Raw genomic sequence first — 18,565 nt, 5'->3', positions numbered from 1 at the left:
CCTCGCCTTTTCAAGGAATGAAACATTCAAAGTACTAGAATATCACTGCTATCAAATCACACTAGAGCAGCGATTCTCAACTGGTGGTAAGCGAGAGAAAAATAGGCGGTACGCAAAGACACAAAGTATTTTTAACTGTTATATTAAAAAATTAAATACCCTAACATCCTGTTCAAGTTTTTTTTTTCTCTAGCACTTGTAAATTTATGCGATCTGAGCTTTGTTCCAGGTCAAAATCCACTCATAGACTTCGCAAACTAATCCGTTCTTATTGTGACAAATATTCGTTCAGCCATACAAAATTTTGCCATAAATGATGTTTTTAAAAGGCGTAATAGAAATTCACATTGTATTTAATAGGAAATAAAAATAAGTTCCTATGAAAAGATAATATAACCTCACAAATTCTTTTAGAATTGATCAATTTATTAGCATTCTACACTTTACGTCGCCGCCATTTCCGGGCTCATATTGCTCTGTTTTCAATTAGAATAATTTTTTACGTTTATTTGTTGTCCCTAACAGCAAGTATTCTTCTTCTTTTGCATTCCTTACTTTTCTACGCGACTTGAGAATATCGTTGTCTGTTTTTTTAAGAGCTCGTAATATATTGCGCATTTAAATAGTTGTGAAAAAATAATAAAACAAACCTAGATTTTTCAGAATGGAAGAATGCCTACGATTGACTCAGTGGAAAAGTGATGATTCACAGGGGATAAAATCAGGACAATCTACTAGCACTAGGAACATTGAAAAGAAAAGAAAAATTATTTATAGAAAACATAATTAAATTTATTTATCGTTTAGATTTACTTGGAATGGAATTCAAATCGACCTTCGACCTCGGTGTGTTGTTTGCGGTGAACAACAATCAAAGTATGAAACCATCATTTCTTAAAATACATCAAAGTATGAAACCATCGTTTCTTAAAATACATCAACGTATGAAACCATCGTTTCTTAAAATACATCTTGAATCTAAGCATGCCTATTTAAGGAATAAATCTGAAGAATATTTTAAGTGGAAATTATTGGAATTCAAAAATAGAAAACAAGTAATAAAAGGTTTTGTTACTTCAAGGGAAAAAAGCTTTGGAAGCTAGTTACATAATAAGACTGGGAAGTTCCAAGATTGGGCAGGCTCATACTAGTGGAGAAAAGTCAGCAGCTAAAAAGGATACCGTTTTAACATTATTCAACGAAAAAGCGCCTAGTGAACCTAATAATGTTCCGTTATAAAATGATACAACAAGTCTACGAATTCATGAAATGGCAGATTCCATAAAAGTGACTCTATTCAAAAACTAAAACAAAGTAAGTGTTTCGCATTTCAATTGGATGAAAAGTGCAGGTATAACGAACTTTGTTCAATTATATATTAGTTTACATACAAAAGAATTGCCGAAGAGTGTTTATTTTGTGAATCTCTTCATGATAGAGCAAATGCAAATGAAATTTTCAGAGTAATTGACAATTTTATCTCTGAGAATGATATTCCTTGGAATAGTGCATTGCCGTATGCAGTGACGGAGTTCGGGCTTTAGCAGGAAAACATTCCGGTGTTACTTCTCAAATAATGGAAGTCGCACATGAAATTTAATTTACTCACTGCTCCATTCATAGTAAAGCTTTATGGGCCAAAATAATCCCCGAAAACCTGAAAATAGTTTTGAATCAAATTGTGAATATTTTTAATTTTATTAAAAGCCGAGCTTTAAATTCAAGAATATTCACGATTTTATGCTAAGAGATGGGCAGTAAATATGAAACACTTTTCTTGTATTTCGAAGTAAAGCGGTTATCCAGAGATAAAGTTTTAAATCGTCTTTTTGAACTTTGATCAGAAATTCAAATTTCAAAATTTGAATTGCAAAATTGTTTAATTAGTGAAATATGGTTGGCGCGTTTAGCATATTTAGCTGATTGAAAATTAAATGAATTAAATTTAGGATTACAAGGACAAAGTGCTAATTTGTTTACCATTAGAGCTAAAATAAATGCAATGATAAAAAAATCAATTCAATTTAGGATAACAAGGACAAGGTGCTAATTTGTTTACCATTAGAGTTAAAATAAATGCAATGATAAAAACTCGAGCTAATAATCAAAGAATTGGGTAACAATATTTTAAGCTTTTGACCAATTTTAGAAAGTTTTCTAAACAAATATAATTTGAAAATAAAAGAAGAATTAGCATCCGACATTAATAATCATAACTAAATAATTTTATTGATAAATAATTTTAGCATGTATTTTCCCGAGGGTTAAGAAAAAGAAAATTGAATTAGAAATCCATTATCTCCTGAAGAAAGGAAACCATTGATAGAATTTCCTATAATCGATTTCTAACTGAAGATATCAAAAGACAAAACGATAAAATTTTTAAGCAGCTTGGGAGTTTACAGGGGTACATGTTGTCATGCATTATCTTGTTGAAAGATGGCGTTTGGCGTCCTTGAAGATAGGGCACAACCACTGGACGTAAGGTGTCAGAAATGTACCGAACTGCGTTCAAATTACCTTCGATCCGAACTAGAGATGTGCTTGTCGTGCACCCACTTGTTGCCCAAACCATTACACCAGATGCAGGGCCCTATGCCAATATCGCATGCAAGTACGCGACGTACAGTCTCCTCAGAGCCTCCAGGCGCATATACAACCATCAGAATACTGCGCGAAGAATTGGGACTCGTCTGAAAAGACGACGTTGTTCCACTCCTGTATCCAGCTTTATCCGGGTACCAGAGTTGTCGTCTCTCTCTATGCTGCATTATCAAGGGAAGCCGAAGTAATGGTCGTCGAATTGATACTCCACGCGGCTGCAAACGTCGGTCAACCGTACCAGCAGATACTAGGCGTGCTGTAAACACGCCTATTTCCTGACTAATGGTCCGTGATGTGGTTGTACGCTTTTGCAGGGCTGACCTCACAATATGTTTGTCCTTTCGGGCGTTAGTCATAGGAGGGTGTTGAGATCCTGCATGCCGTTCAATATGGCCCTCAGCAGTTCATTGTTTTCATATTCGTATGACGGTGGTTGGATGCTGATCAGTGCAACGAGCGATATCACGGAACGATAATCCACACTCTCGATAGGCAACTATCCCGCTTCTATCGCATTCCGACACTTGCTAGTAAGCATTTCTTCTTATTATTCGAGACATAACACAATATTCGTCGCAAACTCCGACCTTGCAAAGTGTTTTCCGAATGAGAAGTCCACTACACATCTTTTCTTTTATGCAGATCTTCAGATGTCGTTTCTCCCTCCTGGGTCGTCTAAATGGGCTGAAATACTAATCATTTGCATATCCCAACCTCTTCTTCCCTTCATGTGATTTTGACAGTCGTCAGATCATTCCTTCCTGGTGCCATTAATTCTTCCATTAATTTTTAACAATGCTGCGTCGTCACTTGGACGATGACAGCCCGTTAGAAAAAGCTCTATATCTCTGTAAACATGATTTATCTTTTCTTTAAAATTCCATTCTGAAAACCATATTCAGCTAACGTCTAAAGCATCTAGAAAGATTATTTATCACTTGTAAGAAAATATAGATACTTCCATGGTATTTAAACCATTTAATTATCTTAAGGATATGGTCTTAGACAATATATTTCCTTGTAAAGTACCTTCAGCGTTTCAGGTTCATAAATATAGCATACCTTATACGCAAGCTTCATTTTCTCTTTTATGTAAATCTAACTCAGAACTCTAGGTGAGACTTATATTTGAGACGGTCTTATATTCTGGCCGGTAAAGTAATTCTCAAAGGAGCTGCGGTTGCTTAATGATTTCGTCATCAAATATGGCAACAGATCATCAAAGTTAACACGACAACGTACTTTTAGTATGATACTTTGTAGAATCATTGGGATGTTTCTTTTTTTAAAAAAAATGCTGGAGACGTGAAAAATGTGCAATACCCTTGCTGGGACTCGAACTCTGGACTTCTCAACTACGCGTCGAGTATGCTTCCTTTTACACCACGAAAACACATTATATACTTCCCGTTTTAAAGGGCGACTGGGGATTAGGCGACCCAATCATCAAATCTCGGTGGTGACGAATAATTGTCCCCGATCGTATAGTTCGGGCACCACTCGTTGAATCATATGGCTTTTTTTTATGTTAAAAGACGTAAAAAATGTGCAGTACCCTCGGCGGAACTCGAATACGCCTCGAGTATGCTACCAATTACAACATGAAGGATGCGGAAAGGAGGGAGGAAAAAACCTTATATACTCCCCCTTTTAAAGCACGACTGGGGATTAGGACACCCAGTCACCAAATCCTGGTGGTGGCGAATTATCTCCCAATATCTTTTAGCTCAGGCGCCACTTGTAGAGTCATTAGGTTATTTTGAAGCAGGAGACGGGAAAAAATGTGCAGTGCCCTCGCCGGGACTCGAATACGTGTCGAGTATGCTTCCAATTACACCACAAAGCCATGCGGAAAGGAGGGAATAAATACCTTATAACTTTATTACGTATAGCTCTTAAGAGCTGAAGGTGTTCATTCGCTTACATTTGTATCTTTCACTGATTATACAGTTTAACAGACTATTGTACTGCAGCAATTAACGAACAAATAAAAAGCAATAAATGTGGAAATTCGCATATTCGACGGAAAATACAACACCAGTTACAAAATACAGCCATAAAATTAGCGCGCATAACTGGTCTACGTATGCAAAGACTAACTCGCAGGGAGGGGTGATTTTGCGTACCAACAATTATTAATAAAAAAACATGTTAGTATAAAAAAAAACCGCTTGCTTTGTGAAAAGCGTTATCTCTGCGTTCTGGACTTAAGAAGAAAAACTGAAATAGCTAAATTTGGGGGGGGGGGGAAGTCTGAAAGATTTCAGATTTTATATTACGTCCAAAGGGGCTTTTTTTAACGTTTTGTGTTTACCTTAATTTATTAAATACCATGTTCTTCGCACTTAAACCATAAAATTAAATTCAAAAGCAATACCGCAAAATAATTTTAAAATTAGCATATCTTTAGAATTTCCGATACACAGTCTCGCGCGCTGGTGATAAAAATGTTTTTTTTTTCGTGCAGTTTTGCCATTGCTCGCTTTGAAATCATTGAGTTTCTTAATCAAAAACTCATAAGTGCTTTACAAAATATGAAACCGATAAATGCAAAATAAAACAAATTAAAAATTTGAGCTTTCGAATGCTCATATTCGGTGGAGGATTACGTTATTGAAATTTGATGGCTCTAGGTACCGTTGTTTTATCACAGTGCGAGAAACTTACATCCATTTATGCAGATTCTTCATTACTTAATTTCTTTAAATATAATACAGAGTGATAATATTTGGTGGCAACAATCTGAAAAGTGATTCAGACTTTTAAAGTTTTCGACGCAAAATGCCAAAACGAAATTAATAGCCCTTCTGTGCTAACACCCTTTGGGCTTAAGTACACCAGATCATCCGAGTGACTCCAGATGATGGCATTGTCGGCCAGTATATAGAATCGGAAACACTGCTTCATATGGAACAGCCACCAAAATCACCTAATTTGATTTCCACTGAGCATCCCATCCGGATGTTTAATTTCTCTCCATGATGCCTTCTGAAGCTAAGAATATGTCTGCTGCATGAATAAGTATAGGCCGTAACTGATCATCTTATTTTTGACATAAAACTGATGCTACTGGGCAAGTCTTTCTGTCGTCATATTCTGCATTGACAAACCTCTACCAAAGAAATTTTTTGCCACCAAAATCTTGTATTTTGCTGTACTACTCCTCATTATTTATCGATCATTTTTCGTTATATTTCTCCAAACTAGTAGTCTATGATCTGAGCCCTTTTTCAATGAGTTTGAATCAACACTTTCTTTTTTACAAATTTTGCTCAAATTTTGGGCATGAGTGTATGCATTATGGATTTGTGCACTTCTTCCATTTTTCGAGGTCACTTGCTTGGAATGCCTCCCAAATCTGTTCTGCTTTCCCAGGACTCATTTGCTAAACTCCTCGTGTTCATCTGTCACATTTTATTGAATATTTGCATTTCTGATCTTTATGCATCAAAGCTGCACTTCAAACTGCAGTTATTAATAATATTGTTCCCATTAAAAAGTGAATATCTTATTTTATTGCATTAATAAGCAAAATATTAATTCCATTTTGAAGTAAACAAAAACTTTTTAATATCATGGAGATTTTAAAATTTATATTTGATTATCTTTTATTGTAATTCAGTTCAAAAGCTGTCTAATTTTAATATTTATTTCACATTTTATTTCAGGATTCGTGGCAACAAAATAGATATAAAATTTAAATTTCGATCATTTGGACCGAGTGGATTGTTACTGTGGTCTGGAAAGAAAGAAATGACGACATCCGCTGATTTTCTTGCTTTAGGACTTAAAGACGGGTACTTGCATTTCCAGTACAATCTTGGTTCTGGAGAAGTAGTTATTATTTATAACAACACGAGATTAGATGATGGAAAATGGCATTCAGTTAGAGTATTAAGGTATTTATATCCTATCTGTTAAATATATTCTTTTAAAAAATGGAATGAATGCATAAATTTTATTTGCTAAATTTTTCTTTCCCCAAAATTTTAATTTCAAGAGTGGAGCAAGAAGGATCTTTAGTTGTTGATGGAGGAACAGCAGTTACAGGAGCTTCTCCAGGACAGCTTAATCAACTTAATGTCAATAATGGTCTTTATCTAGGTAATTATGTAAAAACTTTAATTATATTTATCCATTCTAGGAGTACAGTTAAAATTAAAAAGTGTACCAGTAATTACAACTGAATGATATGTATTCTATTTCATTAAATCCAGCTATTAAATTTATTTTTCGTTTTTATGAATTATGGATAATATACAGGAGTTTAAAAGTTTCTTGACAAACTTTAAAAAAAAAATAATAAATAAATACTATAAATAAAAGTACGTAAGAGAGAATTTAGCATTGCAACTTTCAAGAACTCGAACCAAGTGAAAGTCCCAAAATGCCGGTCGTTTTTTCGGAGTTTTGTTTCCAGCAGCTGAACAAATGGCTAAATGAGATGTTACCCATATGTAACGTGAATACGAGCCAATTTCTATTGAAAGGGCGTCCTTAGAGGCATTTTTCTCTTAGGCCGCTTGCCCTTGTGTGCTATGTCATGATTAAACAATACCAAGTGATTTAGGGCTGGTTAACTCCATGTAAGGCATTGATGTGTTAAGCTAACTGTACTGTATTAAGAGGTTTCAAACTGGAAACAATATATATATAGTATCATGTATATACGTAAAAAGCAAATTTAAAGTTAAAATAATTAAAAAATGTGCAAACATATAAAAGATTTAATTTTTGAACTAATCTACAATATATATATATATATATATATACATTTTACATGTCTATAATTTTTATGCTCATGTAAGTCAGTCAGCTTACACTTTAAAGGTATTCAAGCCTCTTTGCGTAACGTAATTATTCTCACTTCTCACTGATCATTAGCCTTTAAATTTAATTATCTGTGATCATTAAATTTAAAGGTTTCTGGTAAGTAGCCAATAAGGCTTCTCCTTACTAAAAACCACAGCTTCTTAGTCAAATGTTGCCACATTGTCACTTTGTATATATTTGTTAAATTTGTCAGTGACTTTTAGACTTTACCCGTGCATATTTTGACTTTGTACATTACATCCTTAAATTTTGTTGTGCCAGAACTGTTGCCAATGATTGTACAATGAAATATCTTTAATGTATTTTTTCTCCCTTAGGCGGTATGGAAAACATAGTAAGCTTAAGTATGAACAAATATCACTCAGGTTTAGTAGGATGCCTTGCAAATGTGACTTTATCAACGGACTACCAAATCCGCCTCATCACACATGCAACTACTGGGATCAACATACAGCCTTGCCTCTAAAGTACAAAGGAAACTAACTATTCTTGTACTAGAGTCAACACATGTACAGATGATATATGTAGGATAACTTCCTATGGATAGTAGGTCCACACATGTAGCCAAAACTGCCCAAAGTAAAGATGTGCAAATTATAACCTTTGGCAACATATACTGCAGTTACCAAATCATTACGGCAGAATTCTGTAGTTTGTGTTCACAGATGCATGTGCCACAAGGAAGTTTTTATACAGCTTCTCCTTGATTGTGACCCCATGTGTTGTGCTAGTGCCTTCAGTAAGCAGCAAGATATCAGTTTTTGCACCTATCATTCTACCACTCTCATTCTTATTAGCAAATTCTTCCTTAGAATGAGTTAAAGGGTTTTTGTTGTTCCCAGTATTTTTTGTAAAGATTGTTTTCAATGTAAAAATTATTTTTTAAAACAGGACAAGTTCATACACAAAAGAAGAAAGATTGATCAGGAGCTTGTGTTTGCTTAATATACTGTATGAAGCAGGCAACTGTGTTATGCTGCAATTAGAACAGCAGTTCTCCTAACTTGAGGAGCAAACGTAGTTCATATATACTAGAAGAAAATGTTTAAATGTTTTAAAGCAGAGAAAGCAATCCCTTCCCAAGGATCCAAACATTAATCATAAACAAACTGGAATAACTGAAGCAATGTTCTTTTGTAATGATACGTATTCCTCATTCATGAGTGTTAGATAGTGTTCTTACTTCAGGATGGGCCCAATCCTATAAGGTGCACTTTGCTTAGGTGCTTTTGAAATAGTTCAAAAGCTATGGCTATATCAATAAATTTGAATAATTATTTAAAGAGTAAAGTTAACGGATGCACTAACATGTTTTTGTACATGACTATAATTATACATTCCTTATGCAACAATATATTTTTTAATTTAGAAAGACTTGTTTAGTGTGGAATTGAATTCCAGTCTCTAAAAGTTCTCAATTCATCGAAGATAAAAAGACCAACACAGTAATGTTTGATAAGTGTAGATTTTATACATGCTTATATATAATTTGATATTAAATTGTCAGTTGTATTCCAACTAATAACTTTAATACATTAAAAACTGAGTTAGTGTATAGGGACAGAGAAAAAGGTCTAACTAATGAAGAAAAATTTCATAAAATAATAAAGTTTTAAGAACTGTGTGTTTTCCCTTCTCAAACCGGTTTTTCTGTGTAAGTTTAAGTTGAAAAACATAAAGGTTAGTAAAGGTACTATTAACTTGGAACTCAAGCCTGTTCTGAGACATGTTTGCATAGCTTTCCTTAATCTAAACTTAGTTTCTATGCAATAGAAAGATATTAGTTGGATTACAATTAAATGTTTTTTACTACTTTCTTATCTTTATTTTTGTAATATTTGTGATACATATTTTCAGGGAGGGGAATGCATTTTTCAAAATTAGCATTAGGTTTTCTTAATTGGTAAGAACTTTACTTTTCATTCGTGAAAACTAATTCAATATTTAATCTCAATACTTGTTTTCTTATTTCCCAAACCAAAAATACTAGCTTTAAATTAACAAATATTCCATGAAGCTATGCAACAAAAAGTTTAATTCAGAACCTATGACTCTTCCAACATCAGGTCTAGCCTAGGTAAACAATCACAACATGCTCAATATTTTATTTTACATCCATCATTCACATTCGGTATGCCCAACTAAAGATCACTGATTGATGATCACAGATATAAAAGAAACACTACATATAAATTAATTTATATAGAAAATTTTTATGTATTTCACTTCATTTACACTAGTTTTGTACTTTATATACATTAACTAGAAATTATCTCAGTTTCTCAGTCTGTTAAGTCAAATTCGATATGCAATGGAATTTCGATCTATTGTTTTCATTGAAATGGAGGAAAACAATTATGAATGGGGGGGGAGAATTAATCCAAGAAACTGCAACGCGTTGTAAATAAGTAATATATTTGAAATAAATAAATTTATTACTTTCAACTTCAATATTACTATATTAATAAACTACTTTGTAATTAAAAAAAAGTAGTACATTCTCCTTTATCTGGGGGGGGGGGGGTTGACATTGAAAGTGCAAATTTTTTAGACTTGAATGCTTTAATATTTTCATATTCATATTGGTTCCAGCATTAGCACATACAAAAAAATGCTATAACTTTAAAAGTTTTGCAAGTTTTGGTGCAGCTTGGTACCATTTCTTATTTACTTTCATCATTTTCCTCCATACTGCTTTCAGATTTAAACTAAAACATTAATAAGAATAAACTTATTGAAGTTTAAAACAAAATAGCATTCAAAAATGATGATAATAATGCAGATGCTAAACTGAAGGTTATATGTGAGGCTTTATGATATTACTGTATGGCTACATTGGTAACCTACAGATCAGGTAACACAAATAATAAACACATACTTTGCCTCAGCTTTTTTCTCTAAACAATCCATGCAGGAATGCTGTATATGGAACATAACATAAAAACAAAGAATACTGAAATAAAATAATAATATTTATACAGAACTTCATTCGGGACCAAAAACAGCAAACAATACATGTGGGAAAATGCTCATTGCAGGAATAATATGTGGAGGTTCTCATATATATATAACTTTTCTCAAATGCTATAAATACTGGAGAATGAATTTAAAATCAATGTTATATTTAAAAACCTGTTAACACTACATTACCTGTATATTTCATCATTCTTTTAAGTAGGAGTAACTTAATTATACATATTCCCATATATATGATTTGCTCCATACAAGAAAAAATACATTTTTATGAATTTGTTTCATTTAAATGCTACATTTTCAGCATCATTTTTGTATACCGCATTCTTTCAACCAGTCCCTCATAATTTTACATTTCAAAAATCTTAAAAAGTAAAATTAAATCAGTTTTATTGTAACCCATTACATACTATTTTTTACCAGGGTTATTCAAAGGAAAAAGAAGAATTTGCATATTGTTATTCTAATTTCAACTTTAAGCTTATTTTTCTTATTCAAAAAGAATTTTGATCATACTAAACTGTAAAATGTATACAGTTGGATTAGTTCTTAATTACATTATAAATTAGTTTTTCTTTTTTTAACTATTCATTTTTAATTATATTCTAAAAAAATCTTTCCACATCAGAAATTACAAACAAATGAAGATATTGCAGTTTTGCATCCTTTAACTGGGGAGGATTTTAACCAGCAATTCACTTACCTAGTTCTACCTTAGCAGTAAAATAAATAAATAAATAAAACATAATTTAAAGTAATAATGTATACTCATAGGTTTTTAATTTTTTACATCTTTTTAATACTAAAAATACTACTAACACTGAATATAACTCTATCTTCATTGCATTTAAAGTCTGATATTTGACAAGTTGGTCAACTTAAGGTTATATATTTAAGTGTGCCAAAGCATGCATGGATAGCTTTCCTATGGTAAACTGCCTCACCTTGATACATTGGGGAAAAGGCTAATATATCCATGCAGCCAGCCTATTTCAGCGTGAATTCAAAGTTCAGTAATACTAATACTGCTGTCATTTTAACCATTCAGTTACTGATTGGTACTTTCAATATTAATAGTGAACAATTAAACCATTATACTCATATCATATATCTCTGGATATTAAATAAGGTAGCGAAATGGTTTATAAAATATATAATCTAACTTTTTATGTAACTGCCACAATTTAACAAAATTTCCAATTAGTAAAATATTCATTATGCCTTTTTAAACGAAAAAAGTCCACTATGTGAAAAATTCAGAAATTTAAGGTTGAAATTAACTTTTCTGAATTTGAAGAATATTTCCATACTAGCTACTCATGAATTTAAAGCAAATTGTTATTGCTCCATAAACTGGAAAATAAATTCATGAAGTAGCTGCAAAATTATCATTTTAGCAATTTATCCCATTGTACAAAATATTTATCAGAATAAATCAGTAAATTTTGCTCATAAAAGTTTTTGAACACTGTATATTCATGCATATATTAGAAAAGCTACATTATCTCCAAGGAAAATAAATTTTATTAAAGCTATGAATTATTAGAAAAACTTTAGTAAGTATACATGCATATATATATATATATATATGCACATACATACACTGTTTTACTAAGGCTGCACAATAAAAAAAAAAATTAGCAGTTGGTTCTATACTCACCATTTCAATTTCCGTAAAAGCAGATCTTCCAAATTAAGGCAATTTTGATCATGTGATATCATTTAATGGATGAAAAAAATCAGTTGTCTTTTTATTCGGGCCTTCGCAAAAAAAACTTTAGAAATGTTGTGTTCTTAATGATCTTTCAGGCAATTTGTCTTGAGAAAATTCTGAATTGGGCCTAATTTTAGTAAATGAATGCATTGGCAAAAAAATAAGATTTTTGAACTGGTTAAAACTGTTATCTCAAATAAAAAATTACAATTATTAGCATTTTCCACAAATGGGAAATTTAAACCTAAATATGGATAGCTAATCTTAAGCAAAACTTTTAATGATATATTTGGGTATTTTTATCACACACTAATGAATTTTAATTCGGCTAAAAGAAGGCATTTCATTCTCCCCTGCAATATTTGTGTTAAAATTTTAATTTCATAAACTTAAAAAAAAAAAACGTGTTCCAGTACAAAAGGTCCATCTTATCTGACCCCATTTTTCTTAAAGACCTCAGCCCTGTTGAATCAGTCAAGAGATAACTATGCAATCTTCATTAAATATTTTGCATGTAAACATCCTTTTATTTTTGTGTTATTGTATCATTTCATTGGTTTAGTATTTTTTCCGTACAATGCAACATTTCTGCTTTCAAATCAGACTGTTGCTAAACAGAAGAGAAAATTAAATCTTGAACAATCTCGAGACTGCATGTAGTGACAAAAATCCAATTAGTATTTATAATTTCATCACACCTAATTTTCAGCAAAATTTTGATAATAAAATGTAAGCTGCAGTTGCTTACATAGTAAACTGTGCATACAAGTCATTTTTAATGAAATGTCATAAAGCTAACATGCAAATACACAGCTAAATCTTTCCTAAATCATTGATCACAGCTATAAAGCCAGTTTAAGAAATGGTTTAAATAAAATAAGCCTCCAGCCCGTGACGGTTTGTAGTAAAATTATAAAGAAATTTTGATATGAGTGTCAGAAGAAAACTATCAGTAATAAAACTTTGTTCAAAGCCTATTTAGTCCCCCCTTCATAAAAGACACCATTATATGAGTAAAATTACCTGAGCTACAAAATTTTTAGGCCTGTATAAAATACTACTAATGGCCTTTATATATAATTTTTTAAAAGCAGATTTCTAAAAAAATACCTTTTATTACAGGAAAACAAATATATAGAAATACAAAGGTGAATATTTTACAGTCCCATCTGTAGAAATGCTAAAACTTAAAAAACCAATGCTTTTAGAAAATGCTTAAAAAAGGTGTTAGCTATAATTTAATTTCATAAAGACACTAGCATAAAGTGCTTATTATACACAAAACTGATTTAACTCTTAATTTTAGCAACTGTTTTTAAAGCAAAGTTCATAAAATAATACCTATCTTCCTAAAATGAGCAACAACTTACACATTGATACTTTCTTAACAGGAAACCCGCATAAAAATATAACTAATTTTACTAAATAGTATCACAACTAAATCTATAATCTAAAAGCATTGGGTTTACAACCAACCATTCAAGAAATATTTTGCTGTGCAATGTCTTATCTGTATCTTTCCTGTAAGTATGCTACTAACTTCACTAATTGGAGTCATTCAACTGACAGCTTGAATAATGTAATAATGAAAACTACAAACTTGTATTAGAAATAACTATCATTAATAACAGTCAAAAATGAAAACTTCCAAACAAACTGAATACTCCTTATTTTTTCTTTACTGTTTTTGTACTACTCACATAATGTTTCATAAATAACTGACATAAGTGTTTCAATTTACATTGATGACAGGTGGACATTGTTAAACATAGATTTATGCATGCTTGGTGATAGCTGTGAAGCACCATGCAAACTATTCCACTTGCAGAAGTAAATGAGTTAAACACTATGCATATATGTGTACGACTATCTAAAATATTAAATTTACTTAGAACAATTTCAAATATTTCATTGAAGTTCTATAAAAACACGATTTAATAAAAATTATTTTTTAAACTTTAAATTAAAAGTAATCCAATCATAATGCAGAAAATTTGCCTTCCATGAGAATTCTGTTACAAATCTTTTGTAAAAAAAAAAGTACTTTTTTAATACCTTAAATTCACCCTTCTTTTCTGATAAATAAAACTTTCTGGTATTTCTTAATAAATCCTTAGCATTAAGGTATTCTAGTCAAACCTTTGGGCATTACAAACGACATAAAAAATGTATATTCTGATTATCATGTATATTTATTTAAAAAAATAATCATTCATTTCATGTCTGCTAGCCTTTTCACTTACTTTAAATTACCCTTTTCTTGCTACTACATTTTTATGAATTGTAAGTTTTAAGTACTCTGCTTTCTAAGAAATTACTCTAAAAAAAACTTTCTCCACTGGTGGTATGATATTCATTCATTGTTTGTATTTATCTTAGAATTATGTTTTGCTGAAAATATGCTTATATAATCAATATAAAAATGCAATAAATGAAAAATTCTCCGAGAACTGTATGTGTGATATGAAACCAATTCTCAATTTTCCAATGTGAATATGAATACCAGTGTCTTTCAGTCACAAAGATCTAGGGTCTCTTGATGACTGCCTTGTGTGAGTTAAATAAATGTAGGTTTATGTATACAAATTGCTTCATTTTATCAAACTGCAGAAAATTCATTTCTTTTTATTACTGTTGTTGTATCATTTGGATTTCATTGTGTATATTCTCATCAAATCATATACAGAATTTTCTTTTATAACTGTTCTAGATTTTAGGAATTGAAGATTTTAAGAAATTCTAATATCAAAATGATATCTAAAATTTAAATTTACATACTTAAACAAAACTGTTAATATGAAAATTTTTGTATTTCATCCTGATGGCTGGACATATGGGACCATTCAAAGCAAATTCATATGGGTTGGGTTTCAAAAATTAATGGTCAAATGAAAGATTAAATTTTTGTATTATTTCTGAAGTAGATTTGTCTATGCATCTGTATAATATGTAAAATCTGTATCTGTATGAAAACACTGTTCATGCATAAAAAAGGTTACAAGTTAATTTATATACATATATATGTTTTCCATCTGTAAAGCTTTTTCTATTAAATGTTTTTCCACCATTTAAACAAAATTATTAACAAGAAATTAATATTATTACTAGATTAAAATTTAATAAATGCATACTATGTATGTTCTCTTGCAACTAAAACATTTTCTGCATTACATACATTACTTTACATAGCACATTTCTGCATCACTCAGAATATCTTGACTTGTGACTTTTTCTGTATGTGAGCAATATATTGAATATTCAGACATGTGCTATTGTATGCCTCATAAGAATAATTTTGCTTAATTTTTATAGACTGAATGCATTATCCTGAAGCTAATGAATAAATACACTTGATTCATGCATATTTAAGTAATATAGAATTTTCATACAAAAATAGAAAAAATATTTTCATGTATTTTATTAAAGTGTAATGTGATATTATGCTTCAGAACAAACTCACAAAATGGTAACATTGCTTTTCTTGAGGATAAGCTTTGATTGAAGTTCTTGTTGTATCCTAAATGTCAGTTATTTTTTAACAAAGCTTAAACCCAAGTAGAAATCGCATTTGAGACAGGCTATAAAAATTTTGTGTAAAAGACCAATAATTTTTGCCATCTGAAATATTCATATATCCTTTATTTAAACATTTTTTTTTCATATTTCATTATTTGAATAAATAATTCCATTTTGTATTTAGAGAAATGTATTTAGGAATATAAGAAAACTATTGTTTTGACAAAAACTAACACTTTATGTAAAACCCACTGATAATGTTATGTTTTAAAAAAATTTCCATATAATCATAAACTCGTGAAGCATTGTAATTCTTAAAAAAAAAAATTTAAATTATATGTGTTACTTACCTCAGAAATGAATATATTCTAAGCCTTGTAATATAATATACACATGGAATGAAAAAGTATTTCAGCACAAAATACATGTTTATTTTAGTTGAGATATATCATGTAAAAATACATGTGACTTGATGCATTTTATTTTAAACTGTATGCTTATACTAAATAAATTTTCAATGAGATTTTTTATGTACATACAAGCAAGTACTACATTAATTTGTGCTCATGGCAATATCTAAAGCAGAAAATGCAGAAGTATAATGAAATAAAAATTATTTAAAGAATTAAAAAAGTAAAAATGCATTTGATTTATTTCACTTACATTACTAGACTCGCATGCAAATCTTTCAGACACACTGATTAAATTATAAGTCAAATTTTCGCTCTTGCAAATTGCACAAGGAGAAAGTATATAAAATACTAAAACATCAGTTGCTATAAGCTAAAATTGATAATAGATTAAAATAAAGTATTTTCATTAAAATACTTGTTATGCATAAAATCATACTGTTAATTAATTCACTTAATTATGCAACTCTTATTCTTAAGCTTTAACAGAATTTTAAAAAATAGCATTATTCTTTTCAGATACGATATTTTATTTCCAATGTTGATATACTACTATACTTTCGTGAACTTCTATTTACAATATAAATAATAGTTCAGAAATATCACAGTAAAAAAGTACAAAATGTTAAATACATAATACATACTAAAATTTAACCAGAAACTAAGACATGATTTTTAAAAACAGAAATTATATTTTCACTTGATTACAATAAAGGGATATTTTTATAATTCATTTTAATCCTTGGGGGACAAACACACTTGCTGAATATTGTGCATATAATAAAAGTTTATACAAAATGTGTTAACTGCTCTCTTAGGAAAATCAATATATTTATATCCATTTAACAATGAAGCTGGATGCATTCTGAGTTCTTTGCATTTCTATTAGTATTCTAAAACTATATTATAAATCTAATACACTTAAGACAGAAAATACAGTTCATAAAAATTACTTTTATAAAGCATAAAAAACTAGCTATATATTTGCCTTTACACTTGTTAAATTTATTCCTCTAAATTTTTAAAAATAGTTAATTCATATGCAAAAAAATAATATACTGCTAGTTAATCAGCTTATAACTGCTCATACTATTCTTTACAATAGAAGCTGAAAATGAACTAACTGTATAATAAAATATTTGCACAAATCATTTTTCCCACTATTCTTTCAGTCCCTGGGTCCATTAATAAACACTTACAGGGATTAAGAAATTAAGGTACTATACCTAATGCTTTTGCAAAAGAGGATAAATCATTCATATATAATATATATATATATTTGTGTGTGTGTGCTATATGTGGACAAGTACATCACATGTTTCAGATATTACATTTTACGACTAAACTCAGTCTAAGTCAACAAAGCCAAATCATTATATGATGAAAAACAGAAAACTGTCAGATTTCATTGTTTACAACTGTACAGCAGTATAAATATTTTATATAATTTTTCAATTACACATAGTTTGTAATCCAAAACCTTCTTGTGATGCAAAAACTGTGTACAGAAAGCCATCCTCATCTTTTTCTCTCGCATACAGGTCACCCATTGTCATTGAAACAGAAGCCATACTACGCTGGTTTACGAGAAGAAAAAAGGCTTGATTTGGATGCAGTTGCAATCTCCTCCTACAATATAAACAAACAGCTTATAAGACTTAAAAAATGTACTCACTTTAACTGCTGCAAACAAACAAATTAAAAACATGAAACAGCATTCCAGAATTTTTCCATTTTGAATGTGATAAATAAAAGACTTTAAATGCACATTCATTTTATTAACAGAATATATAGGATGAAAAAGGAATTTTTACCTCTCAGATCTCTATATTCGAACCATAATTTAATAGTATTACTAAAGTAACTAGCACACATACAAAAACATGCACACTCTCTTAAAAATACATATTTATATTTTTTATCACAAACAATGCACCATTAATAGCATATAACAGTAATGAAAATGCAACTTGTTAGAGTTAACAACAATTTACACAAATACATTTCATACTGATTTTTCATTTAGCTTCAAAATGTTACGGACTGATTTTCTGAGATCTGGAGAGTGTCGACATTTCAGTGATGAGATTATTAACCTAAGCTTTAGGTAAAATAAGCATATTTTATAGTAATATAATGCTTACCTTATAATTCTTATAAGCTCTCCAACAGTGATATGATCAGGAACCAGAAATTTACTTCTATCTAATAATGGTAGCAATTTTTCTCCATAATATCTCTCTATTATAACCTACAGAAAAATTACAATAAAAATAAACATTAAAAAATTAGCAAACCACATTTAAAAAGAATTATTATACTATATAAATCTTAGCCTCCCAGAAAAATAATCAGAAACTGCTTAACTAATTCAAAATACAAGACAGAACAGATTGACATTCAACAATCTACCATATACTATGCTGACCATTATACAGCATTCAGTCTTAATTACAATAGAACATTTAAAATAATTTTTTATAAGCAAATGGAAATTTCTATTTTGACACACAAA

The 18,565-nt window shown here is 30.4% G+C and overlaps 2 protein-coding genes across 3 annotated transcripts in view; one reads left to right on the top strand and one right to left on the bottom strand.

Moving 5' to 3' along the window:
* SP2353 (EGF like, fibronectin type III and laminin G domains protein pikachurin) overlaps window positions 1–9,251 on the top strand; it is a 219,755-nt gene extending 210,504 nt beyond the window's left edge. Inside the window, exons 12-14 of the mRNA XM_085807274.1 lie at window positions 6,273–6,503; window positions 6,605–6,708; window positions 7,755–9,251. Of these exons, the coding sequence (XP_085663400.1) occupies window positions 6,273–6,503; window positions 6,605–6,708; window positions 7,755–7,903 (484 nt within the window). The 3' untranslated portion in view covers window positions 7,904–9,251. The remainder of the gene's footprint in view (window positions 1–6,272; window positions 6,504–6,604; window positions 6,709–7,754) is intronic.
* A 6,798-nt stretch (window positions 9,252–16,049) lies between these two features.
* LOC118204326 (microtubule-associated protein 1 light chain 3 alpha-like) overlaps window positions 16,050–18,565 on the bottom strand; it is a 31,174-nt gene continuing 28,658 nt past the window's right edge. For both annotated transcript variants that reach the window (XM_035376656.2, XM_035376657.2), the window contains exons 3-4: window positions 18,195–18,301; window positions 16,050–17,679 (exon numbers count right to left, since the gene is read on the bottom strand). In XM_035376656.2, the coding sequence (XP_035232547.1) occupies window positions 17,502–17,679; window positions 18,195–18,301 (285 nt within the window). In that variant the 3' untranslated portion in view covers window positions 16,050–17,501. The remainder of the gene's footprint in view (window positions 17,680–18,194; window positions 18,302–18,565) is intronic.

The sequence above is a fragment of the Stegodyphus dumicola genome, chromosome X1, assembly GCF_044657685.1.
Source record: "Stegodyphus dumicola isolate Sdum_Otavi_A_Nest chromosome X1, ASM4465768v1".
Lineage (NCBI taxonomy): Eukaryota > Metazoa > Arthropoda > Arachnida > Araneae > Eresidae > Stegodyphus > Stegodyphus dumicola.
Note: the sequence above shows the minus strand (reverse complement) of the source record. Positions and strands in the feature narration are given on the sequence as shown.